The sequence below is a fragment of the Cnephaeus nilssonii genome, assembly GCF_951640355.1.
Source record: "Cnephaeus nilssonii genome assembly, chromosome: 10".
Taxonomy (NCBI): domain Eukaryota; kingdom Metazoa; phylum Chordata; class Mammalia; order Chiroptera; family Vespertilionidae; genus Cnephaeus; species Cnephaeus nilssonii.
Genome location: NC_137081.1, coordinates 32,985,322 through 33,003,387, shown reverse-complemented (window position 1 = coordinate 33,003,387; position 18,066 = coordinate 32,985,322). Strand labels below are relative to the sequence as shown.

Here is an 18,066-nt window from a genome sequence, read left to right as displayed (position 1 = left end):
TCCATGAGGTGGAAGCTAGACACACCTGCATGTAGCTGCAAGGGAGGCTGCAAGTTTGTTTTTGGGGGTTCCAAATATAGCCAAGTGTTCTCAGGATTCGGAGCACCCAGAAAACATGACAAAGCCACTATCTCAGTGAGGCGGGTGGTGCAGGTAGAAATGCCACAAGTGGACCCGCTCAGTCCTAAACTGTATTGTGGGGTCGGGATTGCCAGTTCCAGGGGTGTGGGGCCAAAATAAAGGAAGCCGTGCACCTGAACCCTTTGTGTGCTCTGGGCAACACCGATTCCTACTAGCCAGGGATGACGGAGACCCCTATGTTCCAAGAGCAATTACATTAATATCAAGAAAATAGATACCCGGTTACCCAATGGTCACACTGTCACTTAGGGGTGTGTGTTCGGGGAGGGAGCCATTGTTCTCTGTACAGATACGTACACGAAGTTTTATTTAAAGTTTGGTTGGTATGGAAAAAAACACCCACACACTTAAGAGGTCAAAATATCCAAATAAAATTTACTGCAACTTCTGTAGAATTTAATTTGTGCTACAAGACATGTTGCATAGGAAACTATTTTAAGCCCCTGAGGAAAAATACCCATGGTTTAAGGTGCAACTGGTTTTGTTTCTTTTTTGGGGGAAAAGGGGAGAAAGGATCTCTGGAAAGAATGATGGTAGAGAGTTGAAAAGCTGAATTTAAGGTTAACTCGTGTGATGATTGGGGAATTGTGTGTCTGGGTTCTTGCAGCATAAAATACGTAGTGTTTTTATTTTTTGGTATCGTTTTTTTCTAGCCAGTTGATCTTCAGTATCTGAATCAATAGATACACAAGAAATGTTTCAGCCCCATAAGGGACCATACATTGATTATAGTAGGTAATTATAGTGTTTCAAGAAAGCAGATTTAGAGAATGAGACTGGGATCCCAAGTGGCCCCACATGACTTCTTACGCACCCGGTGCCCATCCCGGCACATTCCTGGGGACTCCAGTCGTGCCCCTTGCTCCCTCTGAGATGCCACAACAGTGCAGTCGTAGAATTCAACCCAGCAAGTCGATCTGCAACCATAAAGGTGATCAATGCAACATTCCACCAGGCCCCAGACTTTATGTGGGAAGTATGTCATGTTCAGAAAATGTTCATCCTGCTTAGATAATCTCTATATTGTAAATAAACACGGTTTCCCCACACTATTCATGCCCAAGGAGACATGGGTATACCAGGAAGGGAGAGGGATCACGTGTGGGATGAAATGAAGCAGGGCATATGGCCGCCGGCACCTTGCACAGGCTGTCCTTGTGGCGAAGTTTCCTTCCTGACCACAGAGAGGGGGAGTTTTGCAGGGACCAGCTCGATAAGACCTGGAATTGCTCTTCTGAATGAGCAGGGGCCACAGAGAACGCCAACTCCCAGCTGCTTCCTCGTCTCAAGGGCACCAGTCAGACTTAACTTTGCCCACAACACGGTCCACGTGCCCAGTGGCTGGTCACCACGAGGCCAAGGTACAGAAGATAAGAAAGGAGGGGAGAAAGGACCCAGGACGTTCTCAGAAAGAATGGGCTTGGGCGACACTCATTTACCTAAAACCACGGCTCCTATTTGATTTACGTTTGTACAGGTAGGGAGTGAAAGAAGGTCCAACGCACGAACAAGCGTCTTCCTGTTGAAATGTGAGTGTGTCTGGGAGCAAGAAATGCCCCCGAGTACTTTTAAATACATATATACATCTGTAACATAATTTAAAAAAGTCTTCAGAGAACATAAAAACCTTAACAGCGTCTGCCCCTATAAGTTTTGTTTTTACCTATATGGTCCATTAAAAAAATTAAGATGCCACGTTTCTCATATGTCCCCTCCTCCCCATACTTTAAAAAAGTGATTTTAAATTTAAATGTATACTTAACAAATAGAAAGCTATTTGATTGGCAATGACCTGCAGTAGAAATTCCCTTCAGGCCTCCCCTGCCCCGAGATGGAGGCGGCAGGTGGAGCACTGGGTGTGCTTGGTCCTCGGCGCGGGGCCATCGAGCGACCCTCATCTGTCTGAGCAGCCGGCCCTTCCTCCCTCCCCAGCAACATGTGGCTGCACAGGCATCTGGGATAGATGGGGGGCAGACGGGGCAGATGGGGGCACGGGCCCCAGGGCAGCAGCAGGCCGGGGGCGCCTGTTCAAATCACAAAGTCGTCCTGGTCGGCAGGACTGAAGGCAGCTGCTCGCAGGATGTCCAGGGTGTTCACGAGGATGAGGGTGCCCGTGAGGTGCTTCCAGCGCTTGGTGATGGGGTTCTTCATCCTGTCCAGGCCGGTGTGCAGCTCCTGGATGACATCCCGGTAGCTGTCCCCGATCTGGTGGCTCCAGGTCAGTAGAAAGTCATACGCGGGCTTCCACATGGCCTGCACGGGGGAGTAGTCCGAAACGGAAGGATGGAGAAAGGACAGAGTGAGGGACAGTCAGACATTCGGCCGGGTCGCCAACTACAGCTCCTCTGCGCGTTATTTACACTGCTTGGTAAGAGCAGAGCAAATCGGAGCCACAGGGGACCGTCTCGGTCCCGGCCAGCACGTTGCAGAGGGAAGTGCATGTTGTGCGAGTAGGACGTAGCCAGTGGTGTCTCAACTAACAGGAAGGATTTCTCTCCTTACACTCCCTGTAGCACTTTCTATCGCGGCCATTTATTTAGAAATTCGCCCTATTAATAATAAAGGACAACCTTACCCTAGCCGGTTTTGCTCAGTGGGTAGAGCGTCAGCTGGCGGACTGAAGGGTCCCGGGTTCGATTCCAGTCAAGGGCACAACTGGATTGCGGGCTCAATCCCCAGTAGGGGGCATGCAGAAGGCAGCTGATCAATGTTTCTCTCTCATCACTGATGTTTCTATCTCTCCCTCTCCCTTCCTCTCTGAAATCAATAAAAATATACTTTAAAAGAAAAAAATAATAATAAAGGACACCCTTAGGCTTGGAACTTCCCCCATTCCTAGGTCTCTGGTTGCTTAAAGCGACCTCCATGAACAGGTGAGAAAACAGAACTTCTGAGCAGGAACCCAGCCCATGCTGGCCCACGCCAGATATACAACATGCCAGGTATTCGTGCAGCAGGGGCGGGTAGAGGCCCAGAGCAGAGCGAATCCCAAAGGGCCCAGTCACCCATCATTCCCTCCGACTGAAGGTCATTTAAGATCAGGATGAGCAAGGGACGGGCAGGCCTGCCGATGTCCCAACGCCCCAGCCCCACTTCAGGGCAGCGAGGCCTTGCCAGCGTCAGAGCAGGAGTCACAACTAAAGACCCCAAGAAGGAGGAGACCTGCCCACTCAGTGTGCTGGGCACACGCTTTCATGTCTAACTCCTTTTATCCTCATAAAAACACTACAAAACAGACATTGCTGTGGCTGAGTTTTACAGGTTGAGAGAAGGGCTGCCCACTCACCTCGCTGTCCACGACCCCGTTCCTGTCCCGGTGGGGAGACTCATATGCGTCCATCTGCTGCTTGGACACCTTGGCGAGCTTCTCAGCCAGCTCCCTCCAGCGCTGCGCCACCTCGACAGCCGTGGTCAGGAGCACAAAATCCTGGATGAGCCGGACCACCAGGCCCTGGCAGTCCATCTTCAGCAAGGCCTGGGGGGAGGAGCACAGTGTGAGGCAGAGGGCGGCTTGGGTGCCTGTCGGATGCAGACACAACCTGCTCTACCTGAACGTTTTAATGCCTGTAACACACCCCCTGAACCCCTGCATCGCGGCGACTCACAGGACAAAGAAAGTTGATGATGTGTGTGGGGTGGACGTCCCTCCAGAACCTCAGCATGTGACTGGATTTAGAAGTAGGGTCTTTGCAGATGTAATTAGGTAACTGACCTCATTCTGGATTGCAATGGGCCTGCAGGTTCTGGCCCATTGCAATATTGTCACAGAACCAATATGGACAAGCACACAGACACGTGGCCAAGGGCGCACCTCCCAGAGTGCTGCAGTGGTTGGACAGAAGCTGCATGCCTGCTCACAGACCAGGGACCCACGGCACCTTCCCAGGCTGAGAGCCGCAGGCCTCCGCGGCGAGCAGCCTGTGGGACAGCCTGGGTGGCAAAACCCTAGGGAACGGATCATAACCACAGCACACACTCCGATGGAGGACCTACTTTCTGCTTCTGCTCTTTGGCACTGCAGAATTTCAATGCAAAAGAAGCATTCTCTGTCATTACAAATCGAAAAATCAATGAGGAAGCAACAAAAACTGGGCGGAGCCAAGGCCACTGTGCAAACGAAGACCCTGAAGCTCTCAAGGTCAGTACTGATGGGCACAGGGCAGGAGACACAGAGAGCCTGTTCCCAGGGCCGCGGTGCAGGTGACGGGGGAGGGAAGGGCCGCAGTGGCCCTGCTTGCAAGGGGCCGCCAGATGTGAAATCAGATGCACAAGCTGTGAGGGTGTTCCCAGCCAGGCAGCCCTTTGGTTTGACCCATACCTCTTACCTTGCCTACTTGTCTTAGCAAGAGTACACCCGGGGGTGAGTATGAAAACTAGGTCCTCACCCCCAGGCACCCTGGCATTCTGAAGGAGAGGCACTCAGAGCGGGCACTCCAGTCTGCCACCTGAGTGACGCTGAGACTGAGGAGGGGCAAGGGGCAGGGACACACCTGACTTCACAAAGGGCAGGAATGGGTCCACCTTGATTCCCCTCACTTCCACTGTGACAGTGATCACCCTCAGTGCCCACAGGATATAGAGCAAGTGTTGTCTGGTCCAGGGGGCTCCAGGCCACTCTCCCGTTGCCCCATATACTATGATCTCTTCAACCCGGCCTCAAGCCTCTGCTCGACCCCATCCCATGCTCCTCTTCTCCCTGGCCCTGGCCCACAGTGTACCTAGGACCTGACAGCCCCTCCCCCTTAGCTGGCTCCTGCACCCCCTTTGGCACCCCCATTTGCCTTCCCCTGGTCCACCCAGGCCAAGGAGGTCCTTTCCTTCAGGACCCGTTACAAGCCCACTCAGCTCTCCTAACTGTTCACCCGTCTTCCTCAAGTAACAGGCCCGCGTTCTTAAAAAGCCCAGCCCCCAGCATCCCCTCTAAGCACACAGCAGGCGCCCGAGTAATGTTTAATGCCTGTGAGTACATGCGCCCACTCCTGCTGTTTGCCGTGGCTCTCCCTGGCTGTGTGTTAGAAGCTGCAGCCACGCACCTGCCACCGGTTACCTGTCCTGCCTTTGACAACAGAATTTGACTTCACCAGCACAGGGATCCCCAGGGGTTCATTCAATGCCCTCCAACCCTCAGGGGCTCCAGGGGCTTCGTCCACTCTGCTGGGTCCGGCAGCACCACCCCTCCCCCGACTTTCAATATGGTCTGGGGGCCTCATCGAAATGGGATGATCACAGACAGGCGTGGCTTCTGCTGGAGAGCTGGGTGGACTGGGGTCAGGAGGGCCATTCTCTGTGGTCACAAGCCGTGTGGGTGACAAAGGGCAGGCAAAGGATCCCGGGAGGTCCATGCACACAACACAACTCCCAGTCCAGCTGAGGTGGAAAACATGCACCCCCAAGAGGGACTGGAACAAAAGAACAGAAGCACGGTGGTCTGACCACAGGAGGCTGCATTAATTCACTCATCATTTATTCATTCATTCACCACGTGTCTGAGTGTTTCCTATGTGCCAGGTCCTTTCTCCCGTGGATTTTGTCTTCAATTAGGGCATCAAGACACAGGAACCCAAGTAAACAAGGCCATTTCAGATTCTGGAAAGCACCATGGAGACAACATTACGGAGGACGAGGTGCAGTGACCCACAGGCACAAGGTGGCTTTATGTGGAGTTGTGGGAAAGCTCTTACAAGATGAGGTTTGGGCTGGTATCCGAAGGAGGTGAAAGCCCAGCCACGTGGAATCGGGGGAAAGAGAATTCCAGGCCGAGGAAACTACAGGTGCAAAATCTGAGCAGGAGCAAGCGAGGCATGTGCAGGATGCAGCGACAGACCGGAGTGGCTAGCAAGCAAGAAGCATGCGTGATCCCCAGCGATGTGAGAAGGGGGACCAGGTCTTAAGGGCCTTGGGGGCGCAGGCAGAGGCCTGAACCCCATTCTGATGGTGGTGGACAGATGGACCTTTTTCCTTCCCATCTCCCGGCAAACCTGCTGTTCTAAACCCTCCTTCCCCCTAATTCATTTAATCACGACTTCCAAACCAAGGCACCATCACTAAACAAACTGTCTCACAAGGAGAGGGGTGAGGCGGGGGTGGTCTGGCTGTGAGGGGGGCGGGTTAGTTGCTTGGTTGATGCTGTAGGAAACGCCACTGCTCAGCGATGTCTAAGTCCCTGGAAATGAAACACCTGGTTTGCAGCGACTCCTCCAACACCCCGGGATAAGCCGGCCTGTGGTTTCTAGAGGTCGGGCCAGCCATTCAGATCTGCTGCTCAGAGGTGAGGAGGGGAAACCGGTTTCACTCCAGCCCAAGCCAACCTCCCTCGGGCACCTTCCTGCCACTTCCTCCTCCTGGGACTCTGGGAGCCACGGTGGGTGTGGGGCGGGGGGAGGGGAAGGTCCCAGACACACACGGGCCCCATCTGCACACCCACTAACCTCAGGAAGCCAACCGAAAAATCTATTCTGGGTTCCCCGAGGTGAAAAAAAGGAGCCCTCACTTAAGTCTTCTGAAAAGCAATGAGGAAACGAGAGAAGAGCCACCTCCTCAGACAGGCTTCCACAGCCCGGAAGGAGCTGCCCAGGTCGCTTCATTTTCCTCCTGTGCCCATGCCAGGCGCGCGCTTCTCAGCCGTCACAAAGGCACAATCCATCGTTTATGCTCCATGAAAGCACATCATTCCCTGATCCATGGAGAATTCCAGCCTGAGGCTGGCGGGAGGGAAGCTCGGGCCCTGCCCACTGTGAGGTGGATTCAAGGAGGAGAGGGTCAGCTCGAGCTGCACGGAGACCGACTCTGCAGGCGGGCCAGGGAGCTGTGCCCCGAGGGAGGGACACGGGCATCACCGGGAAGCTTCCCTGCAGCCACGCTCACCCTCAGCCACGACAACCGCATCCTCTCCACTAACGCTGCCAATGCCCAATGGCCTCCGGGCTGCCAAGGTCGCCCCTCTACCTGCCACTTCCAGTTCCCGCTCGCTCCTGGGGGCAGTGCCAGGTTCCCATTCCGCTCCACGTGACCAGCACTTTATGCTATCGCGCGTCACTTGTCAGGGGGGCCTGCGTCATGCCCCACTCCCTCTGCCGCAGTGGCCACGGCACGGTGGACTGTAACCCTTCTGTCCCCCGGCTCCAGGGGGCAGCAGAGAGACGTGTGTGCAATGAACCCACCTCAGTTGCACACTCATGTCAACGCGGGCAACCTTAGAGGCACCTGGTTCACCTGTTCCCAGAGGTGCAGACCCGGAATGGCAGGTGTTGTGGGGAAGGAGGGGGTAGAAGTAGCAGAAATGCCAGGAGTGCTGAGTCACACCTCACCAAAGTTAGGAGGCGAAAAAGGCTGTGTGGAGTCGGGGGAGCAAGGAAGAAAGGCATGTGGCCAATCACACAGGTGTTCCCACAGGACATCACATCAGGGGGCCCGGGAGGGAGCTGAGACGGCTCCTAGTAACCAAGGGAGTCTCCAGGCAGTGGCAGCACAGACTCGACGAGAGATGCCAAGAGAAAGATATTACCAAGCTTCTCCGAGGCCACTCCCAGAACTTATCCCACAGTGAAGAGGGGGGCTGCCTGTGGGTGTGGGCTGGGGCTGAGCCCAGGCCTGCAGGTGCCGTGGAAGGTCAGTGCATGCTTCTCGGCGGGCCGGTGTATCCCGTAGTGTGACACCAACCTCCCCCTTCTGACTTCTCCATATTCCAATTCCTGGTTGTGCTGGCAAAACCAAGGCTGTCCTCACCCCCGACTCAAACTCACACGAAAAGGAGGAAGAGGAAACAACACAGAGACATGGTGGAACCTTCAAGTCAGACACAGAGGGAAAGACTCATGAACATAAAGCCAGATTTGGGGGCGGTGGTTCTTAAAACGCTGGGAGTCAGGTGGCTCTCATAGGGAAGCTGATGAAGCACAGACCTTGTCCCCAGAGGTTTATAGAGAGGTGGTTGGAGCACAGGCCCCGGGTGTCCACGTTCCACTGGGCATGCGGAGGCCCATCCCGAGACCTCTGAGGAGCCCCCAACTCAGCGGGAAAAGAGATCTGAGCTCTTTGGGGAGGCCCACGGCCCCATGTGAACACCTCTCTCCAGGTGCATTTCCTAAAACCCTGTCCTTGCACCTGAGCGAGCACAGATGAGCCCAGACGCCGGTCCAACGGTTCACTGAGCCACGTGGCACCCACGTGTGTGAGGAGAAGGCTGGCTTCCGCCCCGCGCTCCCTAAATCCAAACCCGCCGGGACCTACCATCATGAGCTCCTTCTGGAAGGACTTCCGGTCCTTGTTCTCCGCGTTGTTACAGTCCTCCTTCAGCTTCTCCAGGACGGACGCCACCCGCTCGGGCTCGCTGTCCAGCTCCGCTCGGCAGAAGAAGGTGAGCGGCAGGTTCCCGTAGCCCAGGGCGTCGGCGAAGGAGCGCCAGCTGCTGATGTTCTCCATGAGCAGCGTCCTGACGGAGGCGTAGATGTAGGTGAGGAACTTGCAGGGCCGCAGGATCTGCTCCAGCAGCACCGAGGTGCTGAGCTCGGGCCCCGCCAGGAGGCTGGGCCGGGCCTTGCCCACCACCAGCACGTTCCTGGCGTGCACCAGGCCCACCTTGCCCTGGTGGTAGCCGATGTACCACTCCTTGGTCCACAGCTGCCCCTTCAGCCGGATCTTCTCCTCGCTGAGCAGGGCGATGGCGTCGCCCTTCTTGTACTCCAGCAGGTAGTGGTTCTTGCTCTGCCGGACCACGGTCTTGAGCAGCTTGCCGAACTTGAGGCTGGACACGGGGCGGTCCTGAAAGGTCGGGTACTTGGTGGTGGCAGCGAACGGGGACAGAATGATCTTCCCGACCTCGTTCTTCTTGAGGAACCGTCTCTGCCCGGACGGCTTGATGGCACTTTTGGGGGGCGGCTGGGGAGTCTGGACACAAAACTGGGTGAGGATGGCCTCCTGGTCGTCCTTCACCTGGACCCTCAGGGTGAAGTCGGAGAGCTCGCTGGGGTTCTGGCAGGCGATGGGGAAGATGAGGCGGCTCACCTTGCCCAGCTTCATCTGGAACCCTCTCACGACTTTGGCCTGGTCGCCGGCTCTGACCTCGTAGTTGGTCATGTTGGAAAACATGCAGACCTGGAGGTCCTGGGGCCTGGACAAGACGAACTGGTGCTTACCCCAGAGCTGCAGGGCCACGGGCGCGGGGCTGGGGGCCTGGCGGGTGACCTCGGTGACCAGGAGAGTCTTTGGGGCACAATCATGCCCAAAAATGGTCACCACTGTCTTGAAGGACGGGTGAATGTGTTTGGGGCCGTAGAGACCCACTGTGACTTTTTTATTGATGAAGTCCCACACGGTGGAAGGGTAGAGAATGTTCGGTCCGTGGGCCACGATGGCCAGGTGCATACAGGGCTCCAGGTTGTCCAGGTGCACCTGGACCGTGTCCCCGTAGCTGTAGTTGAGGGGGATGGGGACATAGGGTCCTTCCTTCAGGTCGCTCCTCAGGCACTGGAGGCCCACGGTGCTTTTGCTGAAAATGTCATTTTTCACCTCGGCTGAAACTTTCATCTCCAAGATGATGACCGTTTTCACCTCCAGGGTGCTCAGCTTCACCTCCAGCACCGGGCTGACGGTGCAGCAGCGGTCGCTGTTGAGTTCCAAGGGGGGGTCCAGCAGGGCTTTCATGGAGATCTGCTGAGTTTCCCCCGGGGCCACGTGGCCTTCCGGCACATGGAGGCTGATGCCGGTGTCGGGAAGCTGCACGGAGCCCCCGGAGCTGTCCAGCTTGCACACGATGTTGGTCTCCACTGCTTGGGTCTGGCCCCACCCAGGGCTTTGGCCCAGCAAGTCCAGGTCGTGGCAAGACCGAGCCAGCTTCCGGTGGCTCAGCCAGGCTGCGCGGAAGTCCTCCCGGCTCTGGAACTGCTCGGGGGCCGGGGACTTCAAGCCCGTGAAATACCCCGATGAGTCGGGCGCATTGGACTTGGCTTGGAGGACGGAGAGTTCCGACAGACTGTAGGAACGTTTGCTCCGGAAGAACGGGTTGTCCCTCTTGACTGGCCCCTCGGCATGGAGCTGGTTTGTGGCCGGCAGCTCGTCAAGGATGTTGCCGGTGCTGTTCGTGGTGGCCGAGCTGGACCCCGTGAAGGAAGACGTGCCCGTGTCAAAGAGCAGCAAGTCCACAGTACTTCTGGGAGCCAGCTCGTCCACACTGGGCATCCCTGGCACCTTCCCATTCAGAAATGGGTTCGTTTGGACCCCGTTCCAGAAAGGGTTGTTACTGTAGGTTTTGCCCGTTCCTTTCTTGTCATCTGTCCATCCTCCGAGCAAATCTAACTCCTTGGCTACTTCCTCTGGGCTGTCGGGAAGATTGTCGATCATCCCGCTGTCACTCAGCGTGGAGTTCCGGTAGTTGAGGGGCTGCACGTAGGAGGAGGGGATGTAGCCCATCTCCGTGGTGTTGTGGGCATACCACCACTCCCCGCCGGACGTGTCCAAGACGTAGAGGTGGTCGCCCTTGGAGAACTTCAGGGTGGTGAAGTTGTTGGGGCAGTAGTCCTTGATTGCGATCACTTCCTTTGCATTTCCGAAAGGTGTGGGATTGTCTCCTAGCAAGGCACTGGGAGAAGGCACTGCAAGAAACACACAGAACAGAAGGTGAGGGCGAGGCCGCGGGCTGCAGAACACTGTCCACGCTAGAGAGGGCGGCCCAAGAAACTAACACACCACAGGCAGCCACGAGCCAGCAGCGTGACTCACAGAAACAAACTAGAGTGGGTTTTGGTGTGCGATCAACCCACCAATGAGGGTACGACCGTTTCACCACACTCGGTCACGTCCAGGTCCACACACACGGGCGAGGCCACGATGGAAGTCGGTCCACCATCCGCAGAAATGCAAATCAGCACCACGTCCCTGTGCCTCAAACATCTCATTTTGACCAAATTATTTCTTAATCTAACCAACTGGCCAGAGAGCTGCGGTCTGTGGACGACTCTGATCTGAAGACAATCAAGGCCCCAGTGACTCAGGCAGAGCTTCTCACTTCTCCCTTAAGTGCTGCCAAGAACTTGGATGGAGGGCCCGTTCCGGGAAGAGTTATCACCAGAGAACTACGAGGATGGGCCAGGCTGGTGGGCTGGGGGACCTATGAAGGGAAGTGGCCTCCCAGTGTCTCTGCAGGGCAGGAAAATACTTGTTTATCAAGCATTTGCGCTCCCATCTTCCTGTGAACCATCTTCCCTCCCTCCGAAGCCCCAGTCCCCACCTCCTTCTTCCCAGCTCAGCATGGCTGCCTGACTGCCCTGGGTCTCAGTCTTATGGGGCTCCCATACGTATGCCATTACATTTGTTTTTCTCCTGTTAATCTGTCTTACGTCTGTTTAATTATCGGACCAGCCAAAGAACCTGGAAGGGCAGAGGAAAAACTGTCCTCCCCCAACGTAGAAGGAGAAACTGAATGGGATTCACTTAGAAAACAGAGATGCTCCGTGTTTAGGGGTCCCAGGGCATGTGACCAGGCGCGGGAAAGAAGAGCCTCCACGTCTGCCCTCAACATGAAAGACGTTCCCTTGATGCTCGGGCCAGTTTCTTCCATTTCCAAGTTGAACCCATTCTTTTTTTATTTTTTTAATTAAAAAAATTTTATGTTGACACTATTGCAGATAACCCCCGTTTTCCCCTACGTTCCCCACCCCCACCTTCCCCTCCCTTGGCCTTCATCAAACCATTGCCCCTGTGCATGGGGTCTGCATATATGTTCTTTAGCCAATCCCTTCACCTTTCTTATCCTGTCACCCCACCCCCCGCCCCAGGCACCCGCCAGTCTGTTCCATGTATCCATGCTTCTGGTTCCATTCTTCATCAAACTGTTTATATGCCCTACGATTTTGAGGCCGGTTCTTTCTTTCAACCTCCTTAAACTGGTCATTCAAAATAACACCATGGAAATGGTCTCTCCCACATACCATAAAAATCAAAGGTTTACGCCTGGTGGAGCTCACGTGGTTTCTGAACGCCTGCTTAAGCAGTCTGAAAACCCACGGCACTCCAAACGGTGACTCAGCTGATGTGCGGTTCTTGGTATTCGGCAATTGGAACAGCAACACGAAGTCATCTAAGCAAGCGGTGTGTGTTTTGAAAAAGAATAATCACACACCTAAGTGTTTTATCTGCCTCCTATACACGACAAAGTATATTCCGCAGGAAGTGCTTTCTGAGGGAAACAAGCCCCACCCCCTGAACTGTGCCTTGTTTTACAGTGTGCTCATATTCTAACTTCCTGTAACAAACAATTGAAAGAAAGGAAACCCTTTTTAGGCTGTCTACGTAAACAAGCAAAGGACGGGCTAATTTTCTAGTTGAACTGCTCTAATATGTGATGAAGTCAACAGGCATTCTATTCTTTCCAATCGGCCCTCCAAAACACCCCACCTCCCACCCAGTTTCCCTTTCCTTTGAAAGGAAATAATGAAAATTAAATTGCATTTCCTTGCTTAAGTCTAAAGCAGGAGATTTCGATTTATTAGCATGAACCAGGTAACAGAGATGTGCTTGGGAGAAAGCACACCTGGGCCTCAAAGGCATGACCCACTGCCCTCCGTCTGGGTGCTGGGAGACCTGGCTTTGTATCACTAGACCTCTGAAGCTGTCTGACCTCCAGAGCCTGAGATTCTTCATGATGGAGAAAAAGAATCTTTCTTCAATGGGCCCTGGTGAGGATTAAATGAAATTGTGCTGATAAAGGGCTTAGCAAAAATGTTTTGTTACAATCGACATCTGCACCCCCTTCCTAGTTTTATTTTTCTCTATAACACATATTACCAATCAATACATCAGACACCTTACACATTTGTTGGGGGTTCTTTGGGGGAGGGCTCCATCGACCATTAGCACCAGCACCATTACGGTCTGTCATGCTCATGGTGTCCCTGGAGAGAGCCTGAGCACATAGCAGTTGCTCAATCTATGTTCACTGAATTACTGCTCACCTGGTCTTGTCTGCTTACAACAGAGAGGGCATGTCCATGCTGCTGGGCCAAGGTGATGGCCAAAGTGAGGATTCCCCCTGGCTGTGCCCTCGACTGAATAAAAAACAGCAGCATAAAAGGAAATGGCTTCGAAGGGGAGGTGGGGAGAAGGAAGAGGGGTCAGAGATAATGTATGACCTCTCCACTCTGTTGTCTGGTCACGGGCTCTAGTAATACAAACCACTTTCGTTTCCTTGACACATCTAATGAAAGTGTCAGATGAAAATTAAAACCAAGTGAAAATTAAAGAGAGCCTTCAAGCTATTAAAATCTTGTTAGAATCCCTCCAAAGTTAAATCCCTGCCCTAGCCGGGTTGGGTCAGTGGATACAGTGTCGGCCTGCGAACTTGAAAGGTCCCAGGTTCGATGCCGGTCAAGGGCACATGCCCGGGTTGTGGGCTCGATCCCCAGTGGGGGACTTGCAGGAGGCAGCCAATCCATGATTTTCTCTCATCATGGGTGTTTCTCTCTCTCCCTCTTCCTTCCTCTCTGAAATCAATAAAAATATACTTAAAAAAAAAAGTTAAAAAAAAAGTTAAATCCCTATAATGTTGCCCCAGAATAATTCCCTTACAGTGATATTTTTAAAATTAAAAGCCAAAGCTATTAGGTTGGCTTTGTACATAGCCTAAGAAAATGTATCAATGCAAACGATCAGTTCAAATTACCAGAATGAAGAATAAAAATGGTTTTGCTTAGCCTTCCAAGCACTCTCCTTAGGAGGTTAGTGGTAACATTTCACTCAAGGGCCAGCTCCTTCCCATGGGGGGCCTCATGGAAGTGGGCAGTGGTGTGAGCTCCCTTCCCTAAGGCCCCTCCATCAGTCCACCCCCACAGAGTGCCCTGGGACACCAGGCTGGGGCCCCATCCAATCGAACGCAGGAAAATCCCTATGGAATTCCAACCTAGTGAATTCTGGGGAGTGCTGCCCAGATTCCCAGCTACCTTGATTTTAATACAGACAAGCTCCCTGGGCGTCAGGAAGTCGGTGCACTGGGCAACACATTTCCTACCCTCCTGCCTCAGGTCCTCTGCAGGCAAAACACGCATCAGGAGCAGCAGCTTTCACAGCAGACAATTTGTCTGGAATAAATTCCCACCTTGAAGCCTGCTCACCACGTGGATGCTGCCCCTGCCCCTGGAGAGTAGAGTCCAGAGGGTCTCTGACCCCTTCCCCCACACGCGCGCACGCAAACACACACACACACACACACACACACACACACACACACACACACACACGAGCTTACCAGCCCCTCTTCACATCCCAGACTGTCTTGTCTACCTCCCTTCACAGAGTTATTCTTTTAGGAATAACAGCTCCTCCCAGATTATCATTGTTTATTAAAATTCAGCTCTCTGCCCCTTGTTAAGAACCTGACCCAAACCCCACTGTTTATGATCACACTTTCCAGCTCTCTCCGTGATTAGCTAAAGTAAGAAAATAATGCCCATTACCAATCTATGAAAAACGAACGGTTCAGTTATTTATAGCAACGCCCAATAACTCCGCTGCTCTTATGAATAAACCCTCAGGATTCCCTTTGCCAGTCTTCTTCTAAAGAATATTTGAAGCCATGCTCAGAGCCGCCAGCCTAAAGCCCAGAGAGGACGTAGAAGTGGAGGCTGAAGTGGAAGAGAGCAGAGAGCAGAGAGCAGAGAGCAGAAAGAGACACACATCCGCATGACTCCCAGTACCTAGTACATGGGGAGAGGGCCATGATTTTATCCGGGAGACAGCAGTTCAGTTAAGGATTGTTTATTTAGTGCTGGCTTTGTGCCGTGGGCTAAAGATATAAAGGCACAGATACAGCTCCCGGAATGGTGGGTGATTTCAACCAAAGGGGGTCACGGCAGTGGGATAGTTCATTCATGATGGTGATGGTGATGGTGATGGTGGGAGGGGGTACTCAGCACCAGGAGAGATGCTGACCATGGCCCTATGACGTCAGGATGGGCTTCACGGAAGAAGATGACCCACCAGTATCAACCTTGGGTCCAAAAGATAGGTTTCCTCATCAACCCAAGTGCAGGGTACTTAAACCCTAGAGCAACCTGTAAACCAGGGGTCAGCAAACTATGGCCTCTGGGCTACATCTGCTGGTTGTTTTTGTAAATAAAGCTTTATTGAAACACAGCCACGTGCATTTGTTTGCTCTCTTCTATGAAGACTTTCAAGCTACAATGACAGGAGTGAGTGGTTGTGACAGATGTCATCCGTCCTGCAAGGCTTAAAGTATTTCCTACACGACCCTCTGTGGAAAAGCTTGCTGACCCCATCCCAGACCACCCTTTTTCTTCTCTAGTGTTTGCAATAATTCATCCTTTCCCCCCGTTTTCTGTACCCTCAAGTTTCCTACCGTAATGTCATCAAAACACACGAAAAGAGAAAACATATTCTGTATGAAGTTTCATTACCAAAGGGAAAATTCAAAACAACCTCCCAACACACCAGAGAAACAAAACAAGTTCTTTGTCGTGAATTTAGAACACGATGGAGATCAGAGAGCTAAAGTGTACTGGTCTGAATGCAGTGGGCAGCTGAGAGCCCTCAGACCCAGGTCTGTCCCCGGGAGCTCACCTTTGACATCATTAAAGCTCGTTTCCGAGAACCCTTCGCTCAGGTCGATCAAGGTCCCCTCGGACTTGCACCGGGGGAGGCCGCTGGCGTTGGCGGCTCGGATCCGCTGAGCTGCCATCCTGACGCTCCTTCTGGGTGAGCCGCTACGGTTCCATGTTCCTTCCTCCAGCTACTCCAGCGACTGCGGAAGCTTCTGCCTCAGACAACCATGCCGCCCGCCGTGCCCGCTGTGCAACGCTTCTCCCTGCAAGCAGAGGGAGAAAACATTCCCCTGAGCAAGTGAAGCATGGGTGAAAAGGTAACTTCATGGGAGGTGGGAAGCCTCCTTCTTTCAGAGCCCATGCCCATAGAGACTCGGTCATTTCCTCCGCCCGGGTCCCGTGCACCGGCCCAGCCGTGCTCTGGCCGCTGTGGGTCCCTCTCTTCCAGGGCACAGGGGGGTTTGTGAGATTGGTTCTAGCACCTGGCTTGCCCGTTCACTAGTCAGAGGACAAAACGGATCTGTGCAGTCCACACTGCTGGCTCCAGGGTTTGGGAGAGGAGGGTTAGATCTCCGGCTGCCCACAGTGGCTGGGTCCCCTGTCTGAACAGCCTCAGCAGGGACTCCGGCCCCTGGGGCAGGGCTTAGCACAGTGCCTCTGCCCACACTCTCCTTAGAGCCTCTCGGGACACTAAATAAACAAACAATCATAAATAAAATATGCAAATGGCCACTTGTATATATAAGGTATGTTCATGTAATCTACGCAGGAGAAACCCTCCATTGACTGAGCCGCGGTGTCGTTCCTGAGGGAGCACAGGACGTTTCTGTGGGAAAGAGCACAGGCATCACCTCTGAGGCTTCGGCTTTTTTCAGGGAAGGCGCACACGGCTTTTAGGGGTTCTGGAGACACATGAGATGTCTGGCCATGAGCTGACCTTCTCCAGGACTCAGGAAAAGGAGCAGCTAGGAGCCTATTTCAAAAAAGTAACTTTCATCTGCTCTCCAACAGAAACAGGCAGACACACCACAGCGGACCACAGCTACCCACAAGCTGGCCTGCATCCTGGGGGCAGGCGAATTGCATCCCAGTGTAACTGGGCTCATGCAACCCAGTCTGAGATCCCTTGTTTCTCTATCCAAAGATGCCCTTAAATGCAGCTTCTGACCCAGGTGTCACCTTTAATCAGATGGAGCAAGAGGGGCCCAACACCGCGCGCCCTGCAGCCCCTGGGCCGTGGTGACGACTTAGCCCATCCCCTGGCCCCCTTCCCCAAGGTTCTGCATGCGGTGGGTGCAGCGAGCAGCCCCTGGTTTGCATCCACGCTGGGCATGACCTTGAGTTCAATATTTAGCTCCACTAAGCCTCAGTTTTCCTATGTGTAGCATGGGGTAAGGAGGGCACTGTCCCGAGAATTCATGATCCCCGTGGAGCGCCTGGAACAAGGAGCTCCGTGGCTGTGGTCCCTGCAGCTGGGGCATCAGCAGCCCCAGTCCTGGTGTGGGGTTTAGTCTTTTCCCCGGAGACCCCAGGAGCCACAGAAGGTTCCTGACTGAGAAAGAGACCTTTGGCTACAGATGAGAGACATGGAAGCACCGATGCCGTTACCTTCAAAAGTTACTGACACAGCTTAGGGGGTGGACTGCAGGTGGATGGCAAGGAGAGGAGACATCGGGACCAGCCCCCCCACCCTCAAAGCCCACGCAGAGGGCCATGTCCTCAGCAGACGAGGTGGGTGAAGTCAGGGGGGTGGGGGCTGAGTTACCGGGGCTAGGAGAGTGCTGGCCGTAGCTCACTGGGGCACCTACAGACACCGAGGCAGCTTTCTAGGGAGCACCGGGAAGAACCTGCAGGTCGGCAAGACGAAATGAGAGAAGCACTTCAGAGTGACCACATTCTTAGCTTCCTTATCACCCACTGCCCAGGAGGCAGCCTGGGTGGAATCAGGGCGAAGGGGTGGGCAGAACGAGTCGCAGACCCCTGGCATTTTTGGAAACGGAGCATCGTTTTGGTTGGTTATTGATGGGAGGACAGAGTTATGAGCCAGAGCCAGGGAGAGACAGAAAGTGTTAGCAGTTGCATAAAGAGGTCTGCAGTCCTTTTTAAAACAAAGATACCCTCACAGAGGCTGCCATTCAAGGCACAGATAAGCCACTGACTGCGCAGCCCTCGCCCCTTATCAGCCAGAGCGCAGCCCAGGCACGAAGTCCGACTCCCTGGTGACCAGAAGCGCAGCCTGCACGCCGAGGTCAATGCAGCCATTCACACTGTCTTCCACGGGACGGGGCGTCTTTGTCCCGTGGAGCTCAATGCCCCGTGGGAAGTCCAGAACGGCGACTTTTCCTCCAGTGGCAGTGGGGGACGGTCCTTAAACAGA

General features: G+C 53.8%; 1 protein-coding gene across 1 annotated transcript in view; it reads right to left on the bottom strand.

Annotated features, from left to right (window-relative positions):
* Positions 1-499: 499 nt before the first annotated feature.
* SH3BP4 (SH3 domain binding protein 4) overlaps positions 500-18,066 on the bottom strand; it is a 77,618-nt gene continuing 60,051 nt past the window's right edge. Inside the window, exons 3-6 of the mRNA XM_079783225.1 lie at positions 15,709-15,952; positions 8,371-10,730; positions 3,428-3,616; positions 500-2,394 (exon numbers count right to left, since the gene is read on the bottom strand). Of these exons, the coding sequence (XP_079639351.1) occupies positions 2,170-2,394; positions 3,428-3,616; positions 8,371-10,730; positions 15,709-15,826 (2,892 nt within the window). The 5' untranslated portion in view covers positions 15,827-15,952 and the 3' untranslated portion in view covers positions 500-2,169. The remainder of the gene's footprint in view (positions 2,395-3,427; positions 3,617-8,370; positions 10,731-15,708; positions 15,953-18,066) is intronic.